Source organism: Eurypyga helias, unplaced genomic scaffold (genome assembly GCF_000690775.1).
Source record: "Eurypyga helias isolate BGI_N326 unplaced genomic scaffold, ASM69077v1 scaffold18984, whole genome shotgun sequence".
Taxonomy (NCBI): Eukaryota; Metazoa; Chordata; class Aves; order Eurypygiformes; family Eurypygidae; genus Eurypyga; species Eurypyga helias.
In genome coordinates this window covers 1-23,542 of record NW_010245852.1, presented here as the reverse complement: position 1 = coordinate 23,542, position 23,542 = coordinate 1, and the positions used below count along the sequence as shown (strand labels likewise).

The window sequence follows — 23,542 nt, the reverse complement described above, 5'->3', positions numbered from 1 at the left end:
ATCTCCACTAATTTCCAAACGGATGAGATGTACCCAGTGTGACTGACAGGAGATGGTATATGCAGAAAGTCAAGAGACAGATTCCTGCATGGAGAAGTGCATCATGACTGGTGAAGAAGGGTGCGTGTATAAACAGAAGCCACAAGCTGAACTGCCCTGGCTTTGCTACCATTCCTCTACGGGCACGGGGACACCTCACAGGAGTGAAGTCACCAGGATCTGACCCAGACACGCCGCACAGCTGACAGCCGAGAGATATCTTTATAATCTGTTGATCAACAATAGTCATAACCTTATGAAAACGGGACATGGCTGGGCATCAGACTGTGGCCTGCTGTACACTCGCTGTAAAACATATATTGCTCAACCGCGTACTGAAATCCTGTATTTGTACAGCAAACAAGGAAGCAGTAAGGGGATAAATGCCTATTCTTTCTGTTTCGCTTGTACACACACAAATTTGTTAAAATACCTAAAGCCACTTACATCATCTGTAAAGAGAGACAGATTTATTTCTAACAGTAATTATCCCAATGTATAAAAAACATTTTCAAAAGATGTTTCCTGGTGTCAACTCCAGTTGGAAAGTATTTTCCATTTCCTTCACCAAGAACTAATGTGATCACATGGTTTGGCAGTTATACAGTGTAAGGTTTTGACCTCTCTTGAGTGAAATTCAGGCAGATTTTATTTTTTCCGAGACTCCCTGGACTTTGCCACTGCCTAGCCTGGAAAGACAGGAAGCATACACATTTGCAGTGCTGAAAATATTGTATGCAATGATGGCAATGTTAGTGAGCAGCTTTTCCAAGTAAATGAAAAAATACATAGAAAATTAACCGACTGACAGGCAGCCCTTCCCTTCCAAAATTAAAATGTTTACATTCTGGGTGCTACTTCTATTCATTTGGAGGAATGATTCGATTAACATTTACATTCTTGTGCTTCAGTGAAATAACCTATTGTTTCTTACAAGGAGCCTTGACAAAGGCAGGGTATTTATTCTCGCAGCAGGGGGGATCTGCCCAATGTTAATCACGATTGCAACCTGATGAGACTCAGCAGTTTGCAGCTGCTCCTTCACAGGCAGCTAGCTGCAGTGGCAAAGTGGATTTGTTTTAACTCCCTACTTCTATTTAACAGAAAAATTGCAAAGTGTTTCTCTAGATGTCCACTGGTCATTGCAGTGCAGACCCCTGATGACCACACAGGGAATATTCCAGTGAAGGAAAAGAGAGCTCTTGGCAGCTCAAACCATACTTAGCTCGAACATTGTGATTTTCTGACCATGTTAAAAGGTTCATTTGGCAGAACAGGCTTCTCCCATAATGTAAGAATGTGCTGCTGGGAAAGGAAAGCGAGATTTTCTGAGTGATTTAATGTGACATGGACACTTTCTTCTCTTGTATGTGGCAAGTACTACACTACTCATCAGCTCCTAGCACAGGCAAAACTTTTAAACTGAAATAATGTGAACAAATAAAAGACTTGAACAGCGGGACCCTAAGTTAGACATTCCTTCAGAACTGAATCGTGATTTTACTAATTTAATATATTTATTAATACTAGCCGGGTGATGATGCAAAGGGTATATAGAGCACCATGCATTAAAAAAAGAATCACTTTGAATAGCTGAGTGCTAGAAAGAGAATTAATCACACAACACGAAACTTGGCATCTAGTGACAAGGATCCTATTGCGAGCTCAGAGACCATCAGCTATAAATTAAGAAAAATAAGAAAAAAAAACCCTATTAATTGACTGTAAGACATTTATGAACTACACTATGATTAAAAAGTAAAAAAGGCAATGCAACAGTGGGTTGTTGCAAAGATGAGTATGAGGGAAATTTTATGATACTGAACAGGATAGAATATTGTGGGCAATTTTCATTTAATTTATTAAAAATAATTTCCAACTAGAGCAGATGCACAGAATCGCAGTCAGGGAAATGGAAAGCTTTGCTTATCAAACAGAACTTGATGTAATTAGCCTAGCAAAGTAAAGGCTGAGGAAGGGTTTCGGCAATAAGACACTATCACTGCAGTGGGCACAGTACAAGAACAAGTGGGAATAAGATGCCCATGAGTAACATAGGCAGGAAATCACCAGGTGATTCCCAGCCATAGGGGGGTCATCTCTGGGAAAGTAGCAGAGGTGAAAATTATAAAAAGAACTTATTTGTGATTATAGAAGCTGGTGGTAGCAGAGGACTGGCCTACATTTAAAAGAAAATAAGTAACAGTAAGTAGCACTTGGAAAATACACAACAGCGAATTGCCAACACTGCAGTCATGATCTTTGCTTCTGTGGAATCCTACTGGAGCGAGATTGATTCTTAACAGTAGGAACAGCTAACACTAACCAGCATTAATTCACACTATTATTTTCTGGAAATATGTTCAAGGAGTTAAAAGACAGATTTTCATCTGGGTACTTTGCCGTCCTTTCTGGCTGTCAGACTCATCTCCTGAAACACCATGCTACCCGAAAGTCAAGTTTCATTAGCTGTGCCAATTCTGCACTCATGAGTAAATGTTCAATGTGGTGTACAGGAATTTACCAGCATGACCCCCATTAATGGTAATGCAAGTCATATAACTGAGTTCCTGCTCATGGGGCTGAAAATTTACCTTGCGCTGCCTAACCCTAAAGGCTGCCTTTTTACTTAGTGCTCGTCCAGAAAGAAGCTGGAATTCAAACTTCAAAGACCACATGCTGTAAAAGTGCATTGCAAGAAGAGGTACCGAACAGTGCCAGAGAGAGAACGTGGCCTCTCTTAAACAGACTACGAAAGAAGTGGATTCATCCTGGACACAAACCAAAGGAGTGAAAGCATCCCTGAGTGTCGCAGTGTATCATCACCATCACACAGTGATCCTCCAAACGTGCTGTGCACCCCACGTGAAAGGAGCCGTGTGCCTTGTACTGACCCATTATGTTTTCTTGTTACAATCGCACACAGAGCCACTTGGAGAACAGAAAGAAGCGGCCCTCACTGCGGATCCACACGTGACAGCAGAAGCCACCTACCTTTCTCTCTATCTGTAAAACGAGATGAACCACATTTACATTCCTCAAATAATGGCAATTAGTACCTAAAATTGTACACAATGTCATGAAAACTAACTTTGCCTCGCGCCACTTTCACGAAGGAGGGAGATCAGTGGTTCTGATCTATGGGTGGACAGTCCCAAATCTCGTGTCTAAGCCATGACATACTCCCTTGCCCAGCCAGCCAGAGCCAGGCTGCGACTGAAGGAATGGCAGTTGCCCAGGATGTCTTTTGAAAACTGCCACTCCCTTTCTGACCATGGCGGAGTTAACAGTGAGACTCATCTACCATCCCCGGCGCTGACCTTCTCAAGCCGCAAAGGTGCACGTAACTCCCTCTGGCCACCTGCACTCACTTTCTCAGGTCACAGTGAGAGAATGCCACTGTGAAGGAATTTCACTAGTGATGCCAAATCTGATTTTCGTGAAACCCAAGTATGGAGCAATGAACTCTTTGGACTTCTCCCCACAACTTCAACAGAAAGAAACACATGTAGATTCTCCCAGGTGCATGTAAAACACTGAGAAGCTTAATCTGTGAACCTGTGTTTTATAAGTGGAGATCAAATAGAGGAGAAGAGGTCATCAAAACACATCTGTTTATAGTTTGCAAATCTACTGCACAAATCTACTCCCATTCCACTTAAAACACCAGACATGGATATTCTCATGTATCTCAATTTCATTTGGATCCTCTATTATTTTAAAAGTAAATATTTAAACTGTGAGAGCCCACACAGTTACTTATTAAAGACACAGATGGTCTAACAATGCACAGCCAACAGAAAAGACATACAGATTAATGGGCAATGGAAGCCTTGTCTTAAATAATGACCGTTATATCTTTACATTATAAATACTACTGTTTTCAGAAGTCACGATGCAAAATTGTTGGAGAAATTTAAGCAAGTAGTCCAATCTTTGGTAGACTTACTTTGAATTAAGCCAGACTAAACCATACTTTACATGTAATAGCAATATACACAGTGCAAATGTTTGCTTAGTCAGCAAACAGTGGTGACACTCAGATTCCTGGATCTCACCCTTTTATTAGTTAATCTGCAAGATAATAGGGCTTTTCCAAAGGTCCCACAAACATCTCCTCTTACCAGAAACACCTTTTTCCAACTTCCATTCTTAGATAAAAAATCTCCACTTGACTTTTCACCCAGATGGAAAGAGGGAGAGTGGTTTTGGCTGGCCACGGGAGAGTGTTCCAGCATCACGGATATTCCCTGAACTCAAACTGAAATCTGTGCTCTCCAGCCTGAACCTCAGCCATGAGGACTTCCGCCTGCTTCAGTCACCCCACTGAGTCTTTTGAAGGAGCTGAGGAGACGATTCAACAGCAGACTGTAAGAAGGGCCAAGGCTTTGAGAACACAAACCGGGAACCCTTGCAGATGAGACACAACCCACCACGTTACGCTTGGCACATGGAGGAGACCTGTTTTCTTGGGGGACAGATGTAACGTTGCATATCATAAATACTGCATTTGCTCAGCTCGCTGCACACATTAAAAAATACATCTGTTTTAGAAGAGGGGTCTTTTAAACCAAATGCTTTGTGTGGCAGAGCTTAATATGCACAACTTGGCTTGTTTGTCTTTTTACTAAGTGTGAATGTGCAAAAAGGAAAGCCATCCTGAAGTCAGTGCCAGCCTTTCAGTGCTTCCAAGAGTTTGCTTACCAGACAATAAGTTACCCTTCTGTTTTTGTTAATCAGTAGCTAATGATTTATTGACTGTTTGGAGTGGTTAAAGGTTAAAAAGAATCTGTTTCCTAGTTATTTTTAATACAGAAAAAGCACTCCTCTGCATTGTTAATGTGCTGGTTCAAACCCCACCGCCCCCAAAACTGCTGGGTGGAAAATGCATACCCTTTGGGGGTCTTTGCTTTCTAACGCTTCCAGCTACAGTAATAATGGAAAAAAACGGAGCAACCAGCATCAGGTCCTGCTGGAGGCTACTGCTGGGGGTTCGGCTTCGGCTGCCACTGGGGTCCCCCCTCACCAGCTCCTTGGCACTCATTAGGCAGCCCGCCAGCCGCCCCAGCCCCTTTGTTAACCCCCGGCCTCTGCTCTGCTATCTGAGACAGAGAAGGGAGAAACCCCCTCCGATTCCCAGGCGATGCTGTGCTGCTTCAGTGGTCAAAAAGCTCATTAAGGGCCCATGGCGGCGACGGTCTCCCCGGGCAAGCGGCCGGAGCCTGGCCTCCCGCAAGGAAAATAAATACATAAACCGGAAAAAACAAACATGGAAAGCACCAGACTTGAAGCGACTAGGAAATGCTGGAGAATTTTAGCACCATGGCATGGACTTGCCGACCATTCTGATCAATCGGGAAACTCCAAATTAGGCCAGATTAGAGAAACCATTAATGTTAATCTCTGCTTTTTAAAGTTTCCCCCTACAGCTTTCCAGAGCACCTTTAACATAAGGCAGTGTGAAGAACTGAGAATCTTTTACACATCCTGATTAGTCACCAGGGAAAGGCAGGACAAATCATTTCACATAAACCCCTTACTCCTTTGATGTATCTATCCCCTTTATTGCCTGAATATTTTAATGGCATTTCTTTATACAGACTTGGCTCGAGCCTAGAGAAACATGAGAGCCTGTGACAGTGAATAGGAAAAACAAAAAGCTTCCCATCGGTGAGTCAAAAATGCAAATCCTCAAAAGCCACCAGACCAGTTCCTTTTCCTAGACACACTCCCTAAAACACTGATCATCAGGATCCCGGCTGGGCCACAAAGTCAAGCCAGTTTTACTAGCCTGATTTGTTATCTCCTTCACAGCCACATCCAGGGGCTAAACTTTGATATTCAAAGCAGGAGGCTTTCGGCACAGCTAGGAGACCTGGCACGCGTGAATGGTGCTGCCCAAATTGCTGCTGCTCTTTCGGTGGTAGGGCAGAGACGGGGAGCCGCCTGCCTGTCCCACCACGCGGCAATGGCATGGTGAGGCGGTGAAGAGACACGGTTACACATACACGGCATCCAGATGTGCTCCTTCCCTCCACAGAGTGTGACCAGTACGTTCACAAATATCATGCAGCTCCTGCAGAGGGATTGGATTTGACTAGTTTTGGCAAAGGTTGCTGTAGTGCTGATGGGAAGAATGAGTTCTCCCTGCCTGCAAATGGAAATTTTATGCTCAAATTTGTATCCCCAGATGCTTCACAGCTCTTTGATGCTGAATCAGTGACACAGCAAGAAGGACCTGTTTTGGGTGCCGAGAGACCATGCCCACCCCTCAAGACAACATCCAGCTTTCTGCGTGGGAGACACCGCTCACCGCGGTGCTCTGGTGCTGCGGGTCCCCTCATCTGCCCTCTGCAGCCCTCTCCTCCCCTCTGAAACGCCCCTGTGGCTGGTGTGCCTTCTCCCTGACCTCTGAACCCTTTTTCTGCCTATTTTACTGCCTCCCTCCTTTCCACCACCAAGAATGCTCTTCCAGAATCCTTGAAGACCTGGGAGAGGAGAATACATGAAGGATGCTGGAAAAGCATCTTTGTTCTCCTTCACATGCTCTCCTCTCCCAGTTCAGCAAACCCTCCTCCCTTTGCCATTTGTCTCCATCTACCTGCCAACGTACCACTCTCAAATATTTTTGGCTTTATATAAATCTTGTATGTTTTACAATTTAATTTTGCATCCAGAATGCAAATGCTATTGCTGTCCAAGGAATACCTAGAAATAGCACAACGTGACGCATTCACAGCAACCAACTCCTCCTCCTCGGACTCATCCGTGGTGACACACTGCCAAGCAAACTGCTGCTCAGTGTGGGCGATGGGGACACAGCTGGGCCAGGAAACCCAGAAACCCCACATGGGCTATCCCTCCCCATGGCTGGACCTTTGTGAGGGTCTCCTGGTTCACACAGACCTCTGCATGGTCAGGTAATTGCAAAGTGCTGCTCCCCCTCACTACACAAACAGACAGATGCAAAATACCTGAAAAGTTACTGCAAATCATGGAGCTACTGTAGATTCACTGTGTGATTAAATGGTGATAACCGTGCACTTCAAAGACCTCGCACCAAATTCCTGAGGTGCCATTTCGATGACTCGGCTGACTTGCAGAAGCCCTGTCAGCACAGCCTTCGAGCACTGTCCTCAGAGCCTCGCCGTGAGCCATCAGCCTTCAGACTGACAGCCCTCATGGAGGTCCCTCGCATCTCCTTACCCTTCAGGAGGAGCTGAAAATCACCACTGTGAGAGGTGCCATTGAACCTCTGAGTTCTGCGGTGTGGAGCTGTTTGATGGCTTGACCGAACCTGGGCTCAAGGAGCACCCTTGGGTGCCAGGTTCCCCGGGGTGATCTGAGAGCCCCACACCACGAGGCAAGCTGAGACCCAGCTCGGGTGTGGGGTGGGCGAAGTGGCAGCGCTGTAACTAGGCACACAAGTCAAGCATTTAACACCCGGGAGGAGCAAGAGGGGTCAGTGCTGAGCAGCCTTGCATAAAGTCTTACCCTTGAGGATAAGGCTTGCAAAGGAGCAGGGGCCTGAGTTGGTTTGACACGACACGGTCCCTACTGTCACTCAGAGAGCAAAAACCCTGGGAACGGTTTCTGAAAAGCTGCTGTTAGCATTTGTGTATAAAATCACTGCCTCAACAACGAGAGTTTTGAGGTGGTGTTTGCAAGCTCTGCGAGAACAATGATTCCAAAAGCAGGCGGGGGAGAGAAGGAGCATACACGTCCTGGGTAGGTGCTTGCCCTCCTCTTCCCCAGCTGCCTGAGAGAGTTCTCAAACTGCCAGGGAGAGCTGAGCAGCTCAGGGCTGGGGAGCAGGACACACTTTGCATCTCAATGACCGCCAAATGACTTTCACTGCTTTACACTTTCATTTCCCCAGACACAGATTTAGAGGCGAGTTATTTGTTATTTCGTGTCAAGACAATGGAATGTCGCTCCACCGTCAAATCCTGATTTCCTTCCCCAGATATCAATCACTTCACACTTACCCTCTACCCGAAAAAAAGAGAGAGAAAATCAACAAAAACAACTGCTACTAATTGAAATCCTCAAGAATAAATATTGGTGGAACTGCAGGGAGGGGCTTTTAAAGTCCAGGCTCATGAGTGCCTGTTGTGCAAGGACAGATCAGCTGCCCACGCTACACCCTCCAAGAGCTCTGCAACCACGTCTGAGCAGGTAGGAGAAAAAGTAAATGTTAGGCAGGCAGCCCTCCCCTGATCTTCAGGAGATGTTAGGAAGGTATATGGTTGCCACGGGCCAGACCAAAGTCCCACTGGGGGAGTGGTAGATGCCATGGAAGAGTGTAAGAGGGCAAATGTGCAGCAACACTTCTGTCCTCCTGGCTCTTGGCTTCCACCTGCGATACTGCAGGTTGGAGCTCGAGACAGGTTTTCACAGGATCCTGCCACATTTTGCGCATGGAAGGGACTCGTGTTATCATCTAATCAGCCTTTTGCCTTATTCAGCCCCAGAACATCACCCAGTGAGACCTGTCTCAATGACATGGCTTGCACCTGAGCTAAAGTTTTCCTTTAGAAGGGGAAATACTGACTTGATTTAAAGATTTGAAAGGACAGTGAGACCATCAGAACTGCGGGTAGATTATCACGCAGATTATATACCTTCGCTATTAACAATTTTGCGTATTATTTCTAAGCAGAATCTGTTGAGCTTCAGTTTTTATATATCAAGTCTATGGTCTTACCTAGACTAGGACTTTCATTGATGACCCTGTGGATTTGGGTGGAAGAGGATGAATTAAGTTTCAGCAATGATGGGAGTCTCTCCATCTTCAGCCAGAATGCCAGGAAATTACTCATAAATTGAACTATTTTTGCAGAGATTGCCTTTTCTCCTGGCATTTTAAAAATTGAGTTCTGAGCATGTAGGAAATGACATGTTTTGCATTCAGACACGAGGAACATATTTTATGTGTTTGACTAGAATGACATTTTGAACCTTAAATGTAAAACCCTGGCATACATTCAGCAATGGAAAACCTAATTTCTTTCCCTTCCTTTAGCTGCTTGTAATTTTAATTGCTATTTTTTTTTAAGTGGCCATGCCCACTAGCACCACAACCACACAGTACAGATAAAAAATAGGAATGCATAGCTACAAATTCCTCATACCCTCATTCTGTGCGTTTGCTTCCAGTACTACTAAATGCTTTACAAGTATACAGGCCTGCCCACCAAAAAGTACAATAATCTGCTGATACAGTAACTTCTGTTCTTGCAAGAAAGTTGTGAAAAAAAGTATTGCAAGCTGCATCTGGCTAATAGTATTGGTAACCCAGTGAAAATTCCTTGACCTCTTGAGTTGAAACGTAAATGAAACATGCATGGCCGTCAGGATGCTGGTTAAAAATTTTCATTGTGGCTAGCAAAGAAAGTGACCTTTTCACTTGAATTGCTTTTCTCCCTCTTGTAACTGAAGAAACCCAAGCAACTGTATCAGTGAAGAAGAGACCCTGCACTTACACAGGTAACCACTGATAAGTCCTTCTCAACACTACACCCAATGACTTGACTGCGGTCATGGTCCCTGTGGTTTTGGTGTCCTGCAAGCTTTCCCAGGCTTAACCTATGGCAGAACTTTTGATCCCATGAAAATGCCGTAGAAGGAAAGGCATCCAGCACAAACTGAGGATCTGGTGAAGTATTACAATCAGGGCTCTGCTGGAAGTTAGCGCTGTCCACTGCCTCCTCCTCGCTGTGCCACCGCTGACCTCTACAATCCCGTAGTACCTTTTGCTATTAAATATTCACAGTGAGGTGGGCAACAAGGAAATGTTAAAATTAGAAATATGGCTAAATCTTAAGTAAGAACATGTGATTTAAGAGGAAACACTGAATTTTAAGAAGCTTTCTGCCTTACACACTTGAGAGAGCCTTTAAAAGCCAAACTGGCATTTCTTAAAGATATTATAGATTTAGGTTTGGAAATGCAGATCCACAAAATTGTATTTCTTCCTGGAAAAATACGCCCAGAAAAGGAGGTTGTTCCTAACTGAATGACATTTTTATTATCTACAGTACCTCTGCCCCCATGTATTTGCTTAGCATTGAATTAATATTCTGCCTTTTTCTTTACCAGACAATGCCCAGCAATGCTAGAGCAGGGCTGCGTTGATCACGGCTGCTGTAAACACACCACATCACTCTGAGCCAGCAAAATCCAAACTCTGGTGGGGCCACATCTGATCAACAGCGGCATTATCATAATCTTCAACAGTTGCATTGTTTATTTAAAAAATCTCCCTCAATCCCTTAACAAATTAGTCTGGAAGCCACCAGGAGGATTAACTTCAGAAATTCTCCCTCACATCGCAATTACATCTGCTCAGACGTCACGAGCGACAGTAAGTCACGCCCAGCCTTTATTACCAATTGCATGTGCAGTGGTTTGACGTCTGCTGGGGTCTGTTTTACTCGGCAGGGGCAACCACGCTCCGGTGCAAAAGGTACTCCCTGGCACAGGGTGTCGTACCTAATACCTATCTAGGAATTTAATTGCCAACCACTTTTCCTGACCAGTCAGACTAAGAAGTAAACATTACTGGATGGTGTCCTGGATACCTTCAGGGCAAAGTCTCTCACCTTGGGTCCAATGACTAAAAGTTATGCCTAGCTGGTAGCAGCTATGTGGCTTTTCTCCAAGGAGTCAGCAATCCCTATTCATCGGCAGGCATGTGCCTGCCTCATAAATCACCCGCGGCGCTGGCAGCCTCGCTAGCAGGCTGGGCAGGGAGACCGAGGGCTTTGTAGGAGAGAAAGCGGTAACCAGCATCGTCCGTGTCCACCGGCACAGTTCTCACAATCTGAGTTTCACTAAAATGTTTATATCTGCCTTTTTTATTCCAAGGCAAAGTGGCAAAATCAATTATCGGTCCTGAACAAAGAATATATTTCCATAACAGGTGAATTTGCCATCATCAGAGAGGGTCTGTGCTTGCAGAAGGAAACGAGATAACCTATCGTTCAGCTCCACAGGAACCCGGTGCGGGGGCATGCGTGCCGTAGCCAGCAGGGCTTGGGCTCCGCAGCAGACCGTCAGAAGTTGCTGTATTTCATCCCACCCTTTTCAAAACAAAGTGCTACGTTAACTTCTCCAGCACAGACCAGCACCACTCCCACTGCCTGTGACTCCCCATGTCGCTTGTGCTCCTGAGAGGGATTTGGATCCAAGGGCAAGTCCTGCCTGACCTCGGTGGGGGAATGCAAGTGGCTGCTGAGCTTCCAGGGGCCCAGGGTTGCACAGCAGAAAGGTCCTGACTTTTGGGTACAGCTCTGTCACCCTCACAGTGACTGGGGGCTGGATGAAACGGGGACCCAGCTGGCTCTTGGGCGTGACTGCAGGGGTGGTCCTTGGTTTTTAAAAGGGAGCTCTGCATCCTCAAGTCCTTCAGAATTGCTCTGTCTCTGCCAGGTAGTTGTGTGATACAGGTCCCGGAGTCAAAAGAGAGGCTCTAGTAAAACACAGGCATGATGAACATTCGAGAGTTGCTATGAAGATCATCCTAACAATAATTCTGCTAGCGAGTGGCAGGCACAAAGTGCGTAAGACTACAAGAAAATGCAGGGGTTATACAAGGCTGAACCCAAGAGCTTACGGCCGCCATGCGGCCAGCTCAAGGTGCTCCCTCCAAGCCAGGCACGCTCCAGCGAGACACCAGCATGCGTCTAAGGCGAACCTGTGCCACCTTTTTGCTCCAGTGTTCAACTACTCCCTACACATGTGCCGGTGGGCCCTGGTAGCTGCTGCGCACTCCTGCTCCCACCACCTTTCAGCTGCTCCACGAGACTGCTGCTTCCCTGCTCGCATCTGCCTCAGGAGCTCAGTGGGTTCACGGAGCTTCCTGTCAAGTCCGTGCATTCGCCCACCCTTCTCCTTTTGCTAGGCTAGAAGCTGCCATTGGACTGGAGATCTGGAAGGCACTTGTGCAAAAAAGCCTTTCAAGCCAAGAAACTGGCTGAACTTCTCTGTTTCATTTAGAAAATGGGAGGAAAACGCCCCAAACCCAACATCCCTCCCTCCCTTTACATGTCTACAAGATGGCCAGGTAAATGTTGCAATTTTTATCTCAAGGCCTTTACTCCTGTCCATCATAGAAAGTCTATCTTGAAGCTGCTACACACCAGGTCTGCTGTAAAGTGCTTCTTATTTCTTGCTTAGTGTTGCGGCTTAACCCCGGTGGGCCAGGAAACCCCACACAGCTGCTCACTCACTGCCCCACAGTGTGATGGGAGGAGAATCAGGTAAATGTGAGAAAAATCATGGACTGAGATAAAGACAGTGTAATTAGGAATTCATTAACAAGGAATTAATTCACCACTTCTCATCGGCAGGCAGGTGTTCAGCCATCTCCATGAAAGCAGGGCTCCACCACGTGTAACGGTTACTTGGGAAGACAAATGCCATCACTCCAAATGTTCCCACCCTTCCTTCTTCCCCCAAATTTATATGCTGAGCATGACGTCATATGGTATGGAATATCCCTTTGGTCAGTTGTGGTCAGCTGTCCAGGCTGTGTCCCCTCCCAACTTCTTGTGCACTCCCAGCTGTCTCACTGGTGGGGTGGGGTGAGAGGCAGAAAAGACCTTAAGTCTATGTAAGCACTGCTCAGCAACAACTAAAACATCCCATGTTATCAACACTGTTTCCAGCACAAATCCAAAACACAGCCCCATATGAGCTACTAGGAAGAAAATTAACTCTACCCCAGCCCAAACCAGCACACTTGGACATGACAAGAATCGCACATGAAGATGGAGAGCATGCATGGAGTGAAGGTGGGTGGGTTTGGAAGAGACCTGTGGATGGTTTACATTTGAACAGTAAGAGTATTGACAGATACCGTCTCCCCTTAGGTCAGATCAGACATCTTCTGAATAACGGGCAAATGAAATGTCTGTTGGGGAATGGTTAGCTCTAGCAAATAGAGAGAGAAGCTTGGGCTGCCAGAAGACATGAAAGGCCATCAGGAAATTATGCTGATGAGAAGCTCATTGAACCTGTCTGCAAGACCAGGGCAAAATGCATGCCAAGACAACAAGCTGCTGGGGAAGAGGGTCGAGTACCTCAAGACGGATCTCCAGACTTTTTTTTAAACATTTTTTTATGTGTGGGCTTTTTCTTCAGATCATCTACAGACTTCAGGACACTCTTTTCCAAATGAACGTCCACTGAAGGCCTTGATTTTTCCAGCCCACATGGAGCCCACTTTGAATCCTGCGTGAAGACACAGGGAAGCTGAGGCTGATGGAGACAGCAGTGATGGCCATGGCTGGCCAGGGATGTCGACATGGTGAGGTGCAGCATGAGGAAGGATGGGCACCAGGAGAGAGCAACAGTTTCCCGAAAACGGTGGACCTGGTGGTTGCTGAAGCCTGATCTCTGCATGGTCACAGGAGAGGGCAGGATTTCAGCAGGGATTGGTGGTGTCAGGGGAAACAGTGATGGTGCAAACCTGGTCCTTGGATGCTGAAGGTGAGTGGAAGTGAAGCCCTTCCCAAGCCCAGCTGCACAGAGCTCCCATATGACATTCCACTTTCTGCCCAACATACTGTCTGACTAACTACATGAAGGGCAGCAAATGAAGCCCTGAAGTGGCCTGGGGCTGATGTTTTCTTCCTGTATTTTCCTCCCTGACCCTGTCCTCTCCTTCCACTTCACTCATGAGTCCTAGGCAAGTGCAGACAGAATCTGTTTCTCTCTCCCAGGCCTATCTGTGCTGGCAGCAATCCTAACTCCACATCATCCTCAGGACCCTCAGCTGCCCCCAGCTCTGTCTGGAGTCCAGCAGTGCACAAAAACTCTGCCCAGCAGTGCTGGAGAGCCACCAATTAGACTGCATGAGCAACTGGGTCTTGCTGAGGTCTCCCCAGAAACAGAGCTGGTTGGTTTTGTCATGATGTATGCTACTGCCAGGTGCCAATGACCAGTCTGTAGGGCACTACTAGTGATCCACGGTATGAAGGCTTTATGGATGCATACTCAAAATGGTCAGCTCTGCTGGCACCTCAGCACAGCTGTACAGGCATGGTTAAATAAACCCTCGGGATCACTTTCGGCTGAGGAACCCACAGGTGAGGGAAAAAGCCGCCCTCCTGCCCGCCGGCGGAGCCAGCACAAGGGGAGAGCTGCAGCACACACCCAAGGTACAGAGAATCAACTACAGCGTGGGTCTTGGCACTGAAACAGAGGGTGTTTTGGCACCTGGAAATAGCTCTCAGCCGGTGGGTGATGGATAGACCCAAGCTCTCCGGAAAGGAAAGGTACTGGCAAATTCTAGAGCACCTGAGTGGGCTGAGAGCTAAATCTCTATAGCATGAGCTCAGACGTCGGCGATACTCAAGCTCCAGCTTGCCCCAGATGAAGGACAGTTAACTCAAGAGAAACCATCACTTACCACAGGCAAGAGATTTCTGAAAGCATATGTGAGTCTGATTTAGAGCAATGCATGTAGCAATGTGCTTTGAATTCACAGCATACTGAAGATCAGCCCTAAGGAGCCCCCATTTCTTTTAAGTTTATCTCTAACTGGAGAATTTGCCTGTTTTCTCTGGCTGCTGTCTTCAGGCTAAACACAGGTCTGGGCTCTGCCGACTGGGAAGCACACAGGGCTGGAAAGCAGCACGTCCCTGCTAACTGTAAGCTCTGTGAAAGGATGGGCTACTCCCAGGACAGTCAAGCATCTGCAACAACAACCACAGCACTGTCCAGTCTAAAGACGTGCAAGGAAATAGTAAAACAGTGGTGGTTAACTATTGATTATCATATATGAGAAGAAACCTTAGCCCAGCCATGGAAAAAGGGGAATGTTGTCCTGAATATCTCATCCCAGGAGCCTGCAGGCTGAAGTGACCAGTACAGCTGAGACACGCTCCGAGGCACCCACCACTTTTGTACCTCCTGACCATGGAGGAGGATCCCATGCACACACACTGCCTGGTCTTACTTCTGTGAGTTAGACAGGGATTTGTTCACCCTGTCCCCAGAATTACTGTACTGCATATCAGTGATAGCATGTTTCTCTCTGCCTTTCTTAGGCTTTCTGTCATTTAGGTAGAATTATCCTGTGTTCCTTTAAATAGTCGCAGAAGCAGCTTCCACTTACAGAACAGTAGTGTCCTTAAGCAACTTTGATGTCATATATGTATAAGTAACATAGAAGCTACACAGTATATAAATACACATGTACGTGCCCTCTATAATTAAAGGAACATGTCCATACGAAAAACATTTTTATCTTGTGCCAAATGATGAATTCTACCCTGAGGTCATGAGTCAGGTAAAACGTTAACATAAATTTGATGGTATATCTCAAATTCTGAACAAAATTGTGTTTCTATCAGGAGTTTGGGAGACTGGCTTGAAGTTTTCACTTAATTAAAGCCATCACCCACTACCGGGGTCATTAAAATCTCCTGCCCCAAGCACTGCCTACAGTCATGCATGATCCTGTATGTGCAAGGAATGCCAGATAGTTCAGGTGATACTGACAGCATCGTCACAAGTAAACATCGCAGTGATTTTTCTCCTATTCCAAACAAATACCAGCATGGATAAACCTACTGACTGTCACTCATGCCAGCAGGCTCAGGAAAGCGAAGGGATAAGGACCAAATGTCAGCAGAGGCTGACTACACCCTCATCCTGTAGAAAGGAAGCATGTTACCAGGCAAACGGTGCAGCTCCCACTGCTGCTGCCCCTGACACCAGCTGTCCTGAACAAGCAATGGGTTGCTTCTTTTTTCATCAGTTTTATTTGCCAGGCTGAAATATTCCCCCTTCTCCCACCTTTCCTTCCAAGTCATAAAAAAAATAAATCCCATTTCTTCTGAATTTCTTATCAATATATATATACAGCTCTTGAGAAAGCAGGTCACATACTGGTCACCTTTAATTTAATGCCTCCCACTGATTTTAAAGCCTGTGAGATCAGGATCCCAGAAGGTTGAGCTAAGAGTCAGTGAGTAGCTTTCCTCCCTGCCTTTCCCCCACTGTCAGCAAACATCTATAATGGTAAGAAACACTGCTAACAGGTAAACTGATACCTTGCTATTGGGTAGCTGACAAGACTTTTAGTATATAACCAAAACTAGAAAATGGCTATAAAACACCCCTCGTTCACTTCTGTTCTTTCACAGCTACTAATTTTTTCCCCTTGATGTCTTCCCTTCCAGAAATTCCATACAGAGCCAACACTTCCTTAATACAATATCCATGTGCTTCCCTTCGGCACTTCCACTGAAACCAAGTGCGTTGGCTGTTACTAGGGGAGGAAGCATCCGTTTCCATCACTACACGGTAAATGAAAAGACATCGCTTCCCTTCCTCCTCTGATATGACCAGTTTTGTTACTGCTACCTTTTGCAGTGCCTGCATATACCAGGATTTGTGAAAAAGTCTCAATTACTTGAGCTGATGGAGAACTGGTTTGAGGTTTCTCTGCAAACACAGTGGCACAAAGCCCGCTCTGGAGTCACCTCTTGCCAACGAGGCTCCAGTGTTTGTCCCTAAGCAGCAGGGACATGCTAAGGAGTTAATTCTAAAACAACATTTTTCAACAACACTAAACATAAATATTGCCAAGCACATTGCTTCTGAGTTGAATACAGAAAAACTATTTACAGGAGTCACTTTTACACCCACTTCAGTTATCACCAAACTGACTTTGTGCCGGGTGGCAGCATCACCAGGATGCCGCCAAACTGCGTGTCGCGTTAAGGAAATTGCTGCAGAGGTTTCCCACCAGTCGCCCCCCGCATCCAAGTCACCCACTCTTGGAGTCCAAATTCCAGTGACGCTCAGCCAAATACCATCTACAGAGCTGCAGGTGCCAAGAACAACTCAACCTTTGCTCATATCCGACCACGATCAACTCAGATTGCGGAACAACTTTCAGAGCTGTGAAAACTCATCTACGAAAATTTGCTTTGGACTGAAGTGATTTAGATTATGTATCAAAGCCTGTTAGTCATTCTCCTCAAAAAGTAAAGATGAAAAACTAACCTCGGCTGTGATGAAATCTAATACTCCTTATGTGAATTACAGCATTATCTGAAAGCTCTAAAGACCAAACCCTTTTTTTTCATGCTAGATGCTGTACAAATGCAGAAAAAAAGGAAATAACCTGAACAGTTTCTAGCTTGGTTTTTAAAAAGATACTTTAAAGAAGCTTAACAAAAAAAAGGAACTGGGAAAGAAGAACGCAGCTAAGCGAGAACCTGACCCCAAACACTTGCTGTGAGCACAAGAGGAAATCTTTGAATTGTTATTTATTTGAACCTGCATCACAACATGTCTCACATGGCCAAAGAAGAAGGAAAGACCCCAGCTCGACGAAGCCTGTCACTGCCCAAGGACACCGTGATGGGTAGGAAGAGGACAGGCACAGCTGTAATGACCCCAGGAGCAGGATGAGCAGCCTGGCAGCCCTCAGCTGTAGGAATGTGAATAATAAGAAAAGTTTGAAATATCTGTATGAGTTTTTCTATGCAAAAAAGCACAGAAGTGACACAGGAAGGGACTGATGAATGGACAGGCAAAAAGTGATCATGTTTATTAAATAAACAAAACCTGCTGATGGAGCAAAAGACAGATGGAAGGAGATGAAAGTCGAATGAGGGACAAGGAAAGAGCAGGTATTAACACCTCTTTAAGGGTTTTTTCATGCAGGACATAGGCAAATGAATTAAGTTGATCTCCAGGGGTATCTGGGATGATGGGTTACATGTGTCCCATGGATAGCATCAGGAGGAGATGCCTGCAAAGGAGCAAAGCCCAGAAGTTCACCAGGCAGGCAGATGAAAGGAAGAAAGGGCAAGAAGCCTGGCAGGATGCTGGTGGAGGTGGCCTCTGTGGCCCTGCAGACAGGGACAGGGTGCTGCTGGAAAATGCCAGAGCAAACTGGAAGCAGGGACAAGGGAGACAGCTCCGGAAACTGCGCCATGTCTGAGCAGAAAAAAGAGCTGAACTTGTGATGGGATGAGGACCTGATGCTGTGTGGTAGGATTTTGGAAAGAGCGGAAGGATGCAACATCTGCAAATAATATGAGTACAGAATTTAAGCAAACTCATGAGTTTTGGGTATTCTGTTATTCAAACATGTCTTAGCTGAGTCAAGTTTCGACACAGCATCCCATTTATCTTGGCACAACCCAAATCCCTAAATTATCTCTGTCTTTTCAACCTCCTCGCAGGAACTTTACTTCCAGCTTTGTTAAAACATGAAGTAGCCAAGGAACTGCTTTGCAAACAAATACCAGCTGAGGCAAAGGCTCAACCCTGCTGCAGGCTCCTTCTTCCACTGCCGCAGCGCTGGTGCAACGCATGCACTTCTTGGACATGCTGGAAAGTCCTGAGAGCGTCTAAACACATGCAGGCTAGCGTATCCCACTGGTGGTGTTTACTCAGCATGGTGAGTTCCCTTCTGCCAGCTCACGTTTGACCACTCTGGAATAAACACTGCTAAGCGCAGAAGGTGGTCACCTCGGTCTCTAACACGGACAGCAAAGGGCACAGTGACGCTCCCCACACGGTGAGCCCGCTTTTCATCCCTTTTACGTCACAGGCATGCAAAGGCAGTGAGGTCACTGGCATGACCCCTCTGCTCTCCCTGTATCCCCTGAGTTTCCTCCCGTGCAGTGGGAACTGGCTCGGTCCCCGCCAAAAAGCTGGGGCGGAAGAAGAAAACGATGACAGGGTGCATGTGTTAATGACAGGAAACCACCAGCTGCTAACACGCTCTGCAGCAAGCTCTGAAAATGAGGCAGGGGGTTATTTTTAACGTCCATGTGAGACCTCTTTGCCTTTTAAAGAGCGTCCTGGGGCTGCCTGGGTCTCTTATCTGCTCAGCTTCGGTGAGCTGCTCCTGCGGCTCTGCTGTTCCCGCAGATGTGCCCTCCCCTCCTCACCCACCCTGAAAGCTGGGGTGTCCCTCCACCACCTCAGCAAGTGCTGCTTACTCTGCTAAAGAGATTCACTAAGAAACGCACAGACTATGGAAACATGGAACGTTGCAGTTTGCAAGGAAGAGCCTCGCAGTGTCCACCAAGCTTTGCTCCTATTTCTCTGTGCTCCTGACAGTAGAGAGCTAAAAGTATATTCATTTTAAGTATAGAACTAGGAGAGGTTTTTATTTCCTCAGTAAAATATCCTTAGGCTAGGAGACCCTATCTAGGAGTCCAAAGAAAATTTTAATCCTCCCATTCAAACTGCCACACAAACTATGATGAAAGGATGCAGCACTGGGAAATAAAGAACTTGCTGATCATATTAATCCTTCATCTTCCATTCAGCTTCCTACACCAGTATCCTGTTTCCTTTTTAACAGCCAACAAAGCTCCTCTATTTCCTTATGCGATTCCCCATAATGCTATCACATCAGGCTTAAAAGCAACGCTTCTCAGTAACTAAATGAATTCTCTAATTTTTGTTATAGCTTATAGAAGAGCTCTGACATCTATCTGTAAACAGTGACACCATACACCCTAAAAGCTCACTTTTTGGTTCATCACGAAATGACTGGTTTGCACAAAGCCCCCGCCTTTGGTTCTGCCAAAGCAAACCTGCTCCCAAGAGCCACCAAGGGCACCACTGTGGGACAGGGACCCCAGAGCTCACCTCTGAGTATCCTTTTATATAGCAGACACAAAATGATAGACCTAGGATAGATCTTGATTACTGAAAAGTGTCTAACACTTCATAATCACATTTTCCAAACCAGAGAAGTTTGTTCTATCTAAACTAATCATTTTACACAAGAAAAAACAGTTACAGGGAACAATTTTGCTTTCCTTCAGAGGATTCTGTACTAGTGGTTTGCAGTTACTACACCAAAGGCTCCTGCACTGAACAATTCCTTAAAAAGTTCCAATCAGTGCATTTGTTGTTTTAGATACAGTGACACTTGTGAAGGTTTGAAGAACGAAAACTTAAATCCGTTTCAAGTACCTGAAGGTTTCCCTGGTGGTAGTTCTGAAAGGGACATACTAGGTCTGATTTTGCCTTCCTGAGACAAAACTCAAAAGCCCTCACAGTGAATTTTTGTCCTGAGCAAGGTGAGCAGGACCAGTACTGTGTGTGCAGAGTTGTAGCAATGTGCCTGGTTAAATAAATAAAATTCAGGTCACTCGCATACATCAGGTCAGAGCCAGATGACCCATACATCTATTACTTCACAAACAATAGTTATCACCAACACAATTAGTCTTACCTTATTGTAGTATTGCACCTGGACCGAGTGCCACTGCCCATCGCTGACCCCGCCAGGAACGAATGGTGCCACGGTAGTGGTTGTCTCCCCTGCAAGGGCAGGCAGAAGGGAAAAAATAAGTCACTGTCACTGCAACTCCGCTCTGCAGTAAACCAAAACAGAGAGAGACCCTCATCTGGCACAGGATGCAGCCATCTTACTTCATCATGCTGGAATTCGGGGTTTTTGTCCTGCAACACAGTTAATATCCCATTTCATGGAATTCTTTCAGTGCACAAATACAAAAATAGCTTCTGGCACATTCAGGTGAATTATTTTTTATTCTACTTCTGCAGTGTGCTAGCAGATGCATTGGGTAGATACAGCTATTGCTGAAGTGGTCAATGGAGTCAAAAATGTACATGAATTTTTCTGCATTTCTGCCAAAACCAATACTTTTCTTTTAAAAAATACAATTTTTTTTTAATACGATGAGTATGGTGTTGGGTTATTTTGTCAGGGAAGGGAAGCCAATTCCTATTCAGAGCTGCAAAAGTGAAATCCAAAAGTACACTAGTATAAATCCTGTATACGGTAACCTTGGTCCCAGCAAAATTTTACCAGTGATTAATGAAATTACTGGCGGCCTTTCAGCATTTAAATTTGAAAGCAAGTCCTTGCCATTCCAACTGAAAAGCTGAAGCTTTTAAGTCAGGTCTGAGTCAGCAGAACCAGTGCAGTAACCAGGCATATCTGTTCCGAGGTAGCAGCAAAATAAACATCCCTGTGGAAAGTACATAAAAGGCCTGGCATGGAGAAGGGATTGCTGGGTTTCGACTTTTTTCCTTTCTCTTTCTTTGTTACTTCTTAAGCAGTTGGAAAATTCTGCATAATAAACCACAGGAAAAATAACTCCCTCCCATAAGCTAACAAAGTTCACAGTCTTGTTGAGCTTAAAATGTACTTTCTGCTCTCTATTTGCAACAAATACTTTAACCTGTGTGAAGTTTTATTATTCCTGTGTTCCCTACTCTGATTTAACACTCATCCTATATACTTCTATTATTTAAACAATACAGATTTCAGATTAACATGCTTGACATATCGCTGTGATGTTTTTTACCATTTAGTGATAAAAAATCTGTGGTAAAAATTAGGGGTTTTATTCAGTTAGCAAGTTTCTGCAAAAGAAAAATCAACAGTCTCCAATCCTTTTGCTTTGCTTACTGTGAAAAAGTTGTTGCGACAGGTAAAACAGTCAGATCAGATGTCCAAAACTTGTACTATTCGTTAAAAGCCACTTAAAACTATAAAACATAAACCATTCTCCTTCCAAAGAAAATACCATTTGCAATATACAGGACCAGACCTGCTCTCAGGTGCAGCAGTGCAAATCTAAATTTAGTTTCACGTATTTAAAAAAAGTTCCTCCACATTTAAATGGATATAAGTGCAAGTAGAATTTATTTTTCCTCATTCATCCTCAGGGTGCCTTCCGAGCGATTCAATTCAAGTTTAGACAAGCAGAGCAGACCTACAGAAGAAAGCACATCTCTCTGACTGCAGCATGTTCTTTCATTACACCAATCCATTCAAAAGCCTGGCTTAAAATCTAATCTGGACATCTTTGGGGTAATAAAGGGGAAATGAAACCAGATATCTTCAGCCCAGATGTGCACTTAAGCATCGCTATTAAATCGATGGGGGCACACAGGTTCTACTGTGGGGTCTGATGGCAGCAACTGTCGTTGGCTATGAGTGTACAACACCGACGTGGGCTGCACCTCTGCTTACCGAAGAACTTTGCCACTGCCAGGGCCGATTTTCTGAAGGAAACCTCTCCCCTGGGAGAAGGTCATGGTGGCAAGGATACATGCCACACTGAGCTTCACTTGCCTTCCCCTCTCTCTGCTCCCACAAGCACCAAAAGATGATGGCTTTGTCCTAGCACAGAAAGCAAGCCAGCTCCAAAGCCTCCATTCCTTGTTTCCTAGCCCAGCACAGCAACGAGTGGGCAGCTTAGTTCTCCCAAATTCCTCGTTGGTTACAGCTTCTTCCAAGCGGAGGTGCTTCTACTGGACAGGAGTGGATTCCAGTGACAGCACTGCTCCTCACCAATCCCTGAGGAACGGTGGCGGTTTTCGCGTGTCTCCTAGCTCTTCCTTTGGCTTGGGTGTATTTTTTAGACAACATTTATGCACTAAGTTTCACTGACGGCATAGTATAAAAACACATAAACACACCACGTTGATCACAGCATGATGAAATGAAGTCTCATTTAAGCAAACATTGGCTTGGAGGCCAACTGTCAGGCTAGCGCCAATCTTTTATAGCAGTCATAAACTCCGGCTTTTATAACTGCTATGTTGACAAGCTCCTGCCTACGACAGCAAGTGTTACCACCACAAACCGCTACAATCTGGAGTACTTTGCAACACCCTGCCTCAGTTCTTCACCGTGCAGTGTCAGCCGGTTACTCAACTGACCAGGCAGCAAACAGCCATACAGAATCATTAAAGTGCATTTCCGCATGGCCCAAGAGGATCTGCTGACCACCAGCAGAAACGCTCAGCTCCAGCGACGCCTCACCTGCAGAGAACGTGAGCTGGATTTGCTCCTCAATGATCTCCAGGGCAATGAAGTCGTGCTTCTCGTTAAAGCGCCCATTGTAGAGGAGGAGAGCGTTCCTCTCCCTGGTTGCAAACCTAGAAGGCAGAGACGAGGGGTCAGTACGTGCTCAATGGCTTATGAGGTAAAGACTGATGGTCAAGTCGCCCACAAGAAAAGCAGCATTATAGTCAACAGAAAAGCAAGCCTTTGCATCTTTCTTCAGACATAAAGTGACAAAATTGAGCCAGTGGCAGGATAAATTCACTCTTTCACAATCAACAGAGGCAAGCAAGATAGAAATTACAGAAATCTACTCTGCAGAGATCTGCTGTGGATGCTCACCCTCACAAAGGGCAAAATTAGGCAGACGCACAACGCAATGTGAGTATCTGACACTTGCCAAACAGTAGCACTTACTACACTTCGCAAACAGGCCGAAAGCTAGAAAGCATTTTCACATCAAAGGGAGAATACTTGCTGCCTGCTTGCTGTCTAAATGCTACAGGGCACAAGGAGAGTCACCGACTGATTAAAAAGATCTGATGGGGAGGCAAGGGGAGAAGAAAGATAAAGGTTACATTAATAATGCCATGTAGACAATCAGGTTCATCAACCAACAGGTCAGTCAATTCGAGGAAGGAAAATAAAAAATTAAATGATTCCACTAAATCATAGAATCATAGAATC

At 45.4% G+C, this 23,542-nt stretch overlaps 1 protein-coding gene across 1 annotated transcript in view; it reads right to left on the bottom strand.

The window, feature by feature from the left end:
• LOC104508556 (cadherin EGF LAG seven-pass G-type receptor 1-like) overlaps positions 1 to 22,950 on the bottom strand; it is a gene marked incomplete at both ends in the record, with an annotated part of 48,117 nt that extends 25,167 nt beyond the window's left edge. The window contains 2 exons of the mRNA XM_010150216.1: positions 20,267 to 20,355; positions 22,835 to 22,950. Coding sequence (XP_010148518.1) covers positions 20,267 to 20,355; positions 22,835 to 22,950 — 205 coding nt within the window. The remainder of the gene's footprint in view (positions 1 to 20,266; positions 20,356 to 22,834) is intronic.
• Between the last annotated feature and the right edge of the window lie 592 nt (positions 22,951 to 23,542).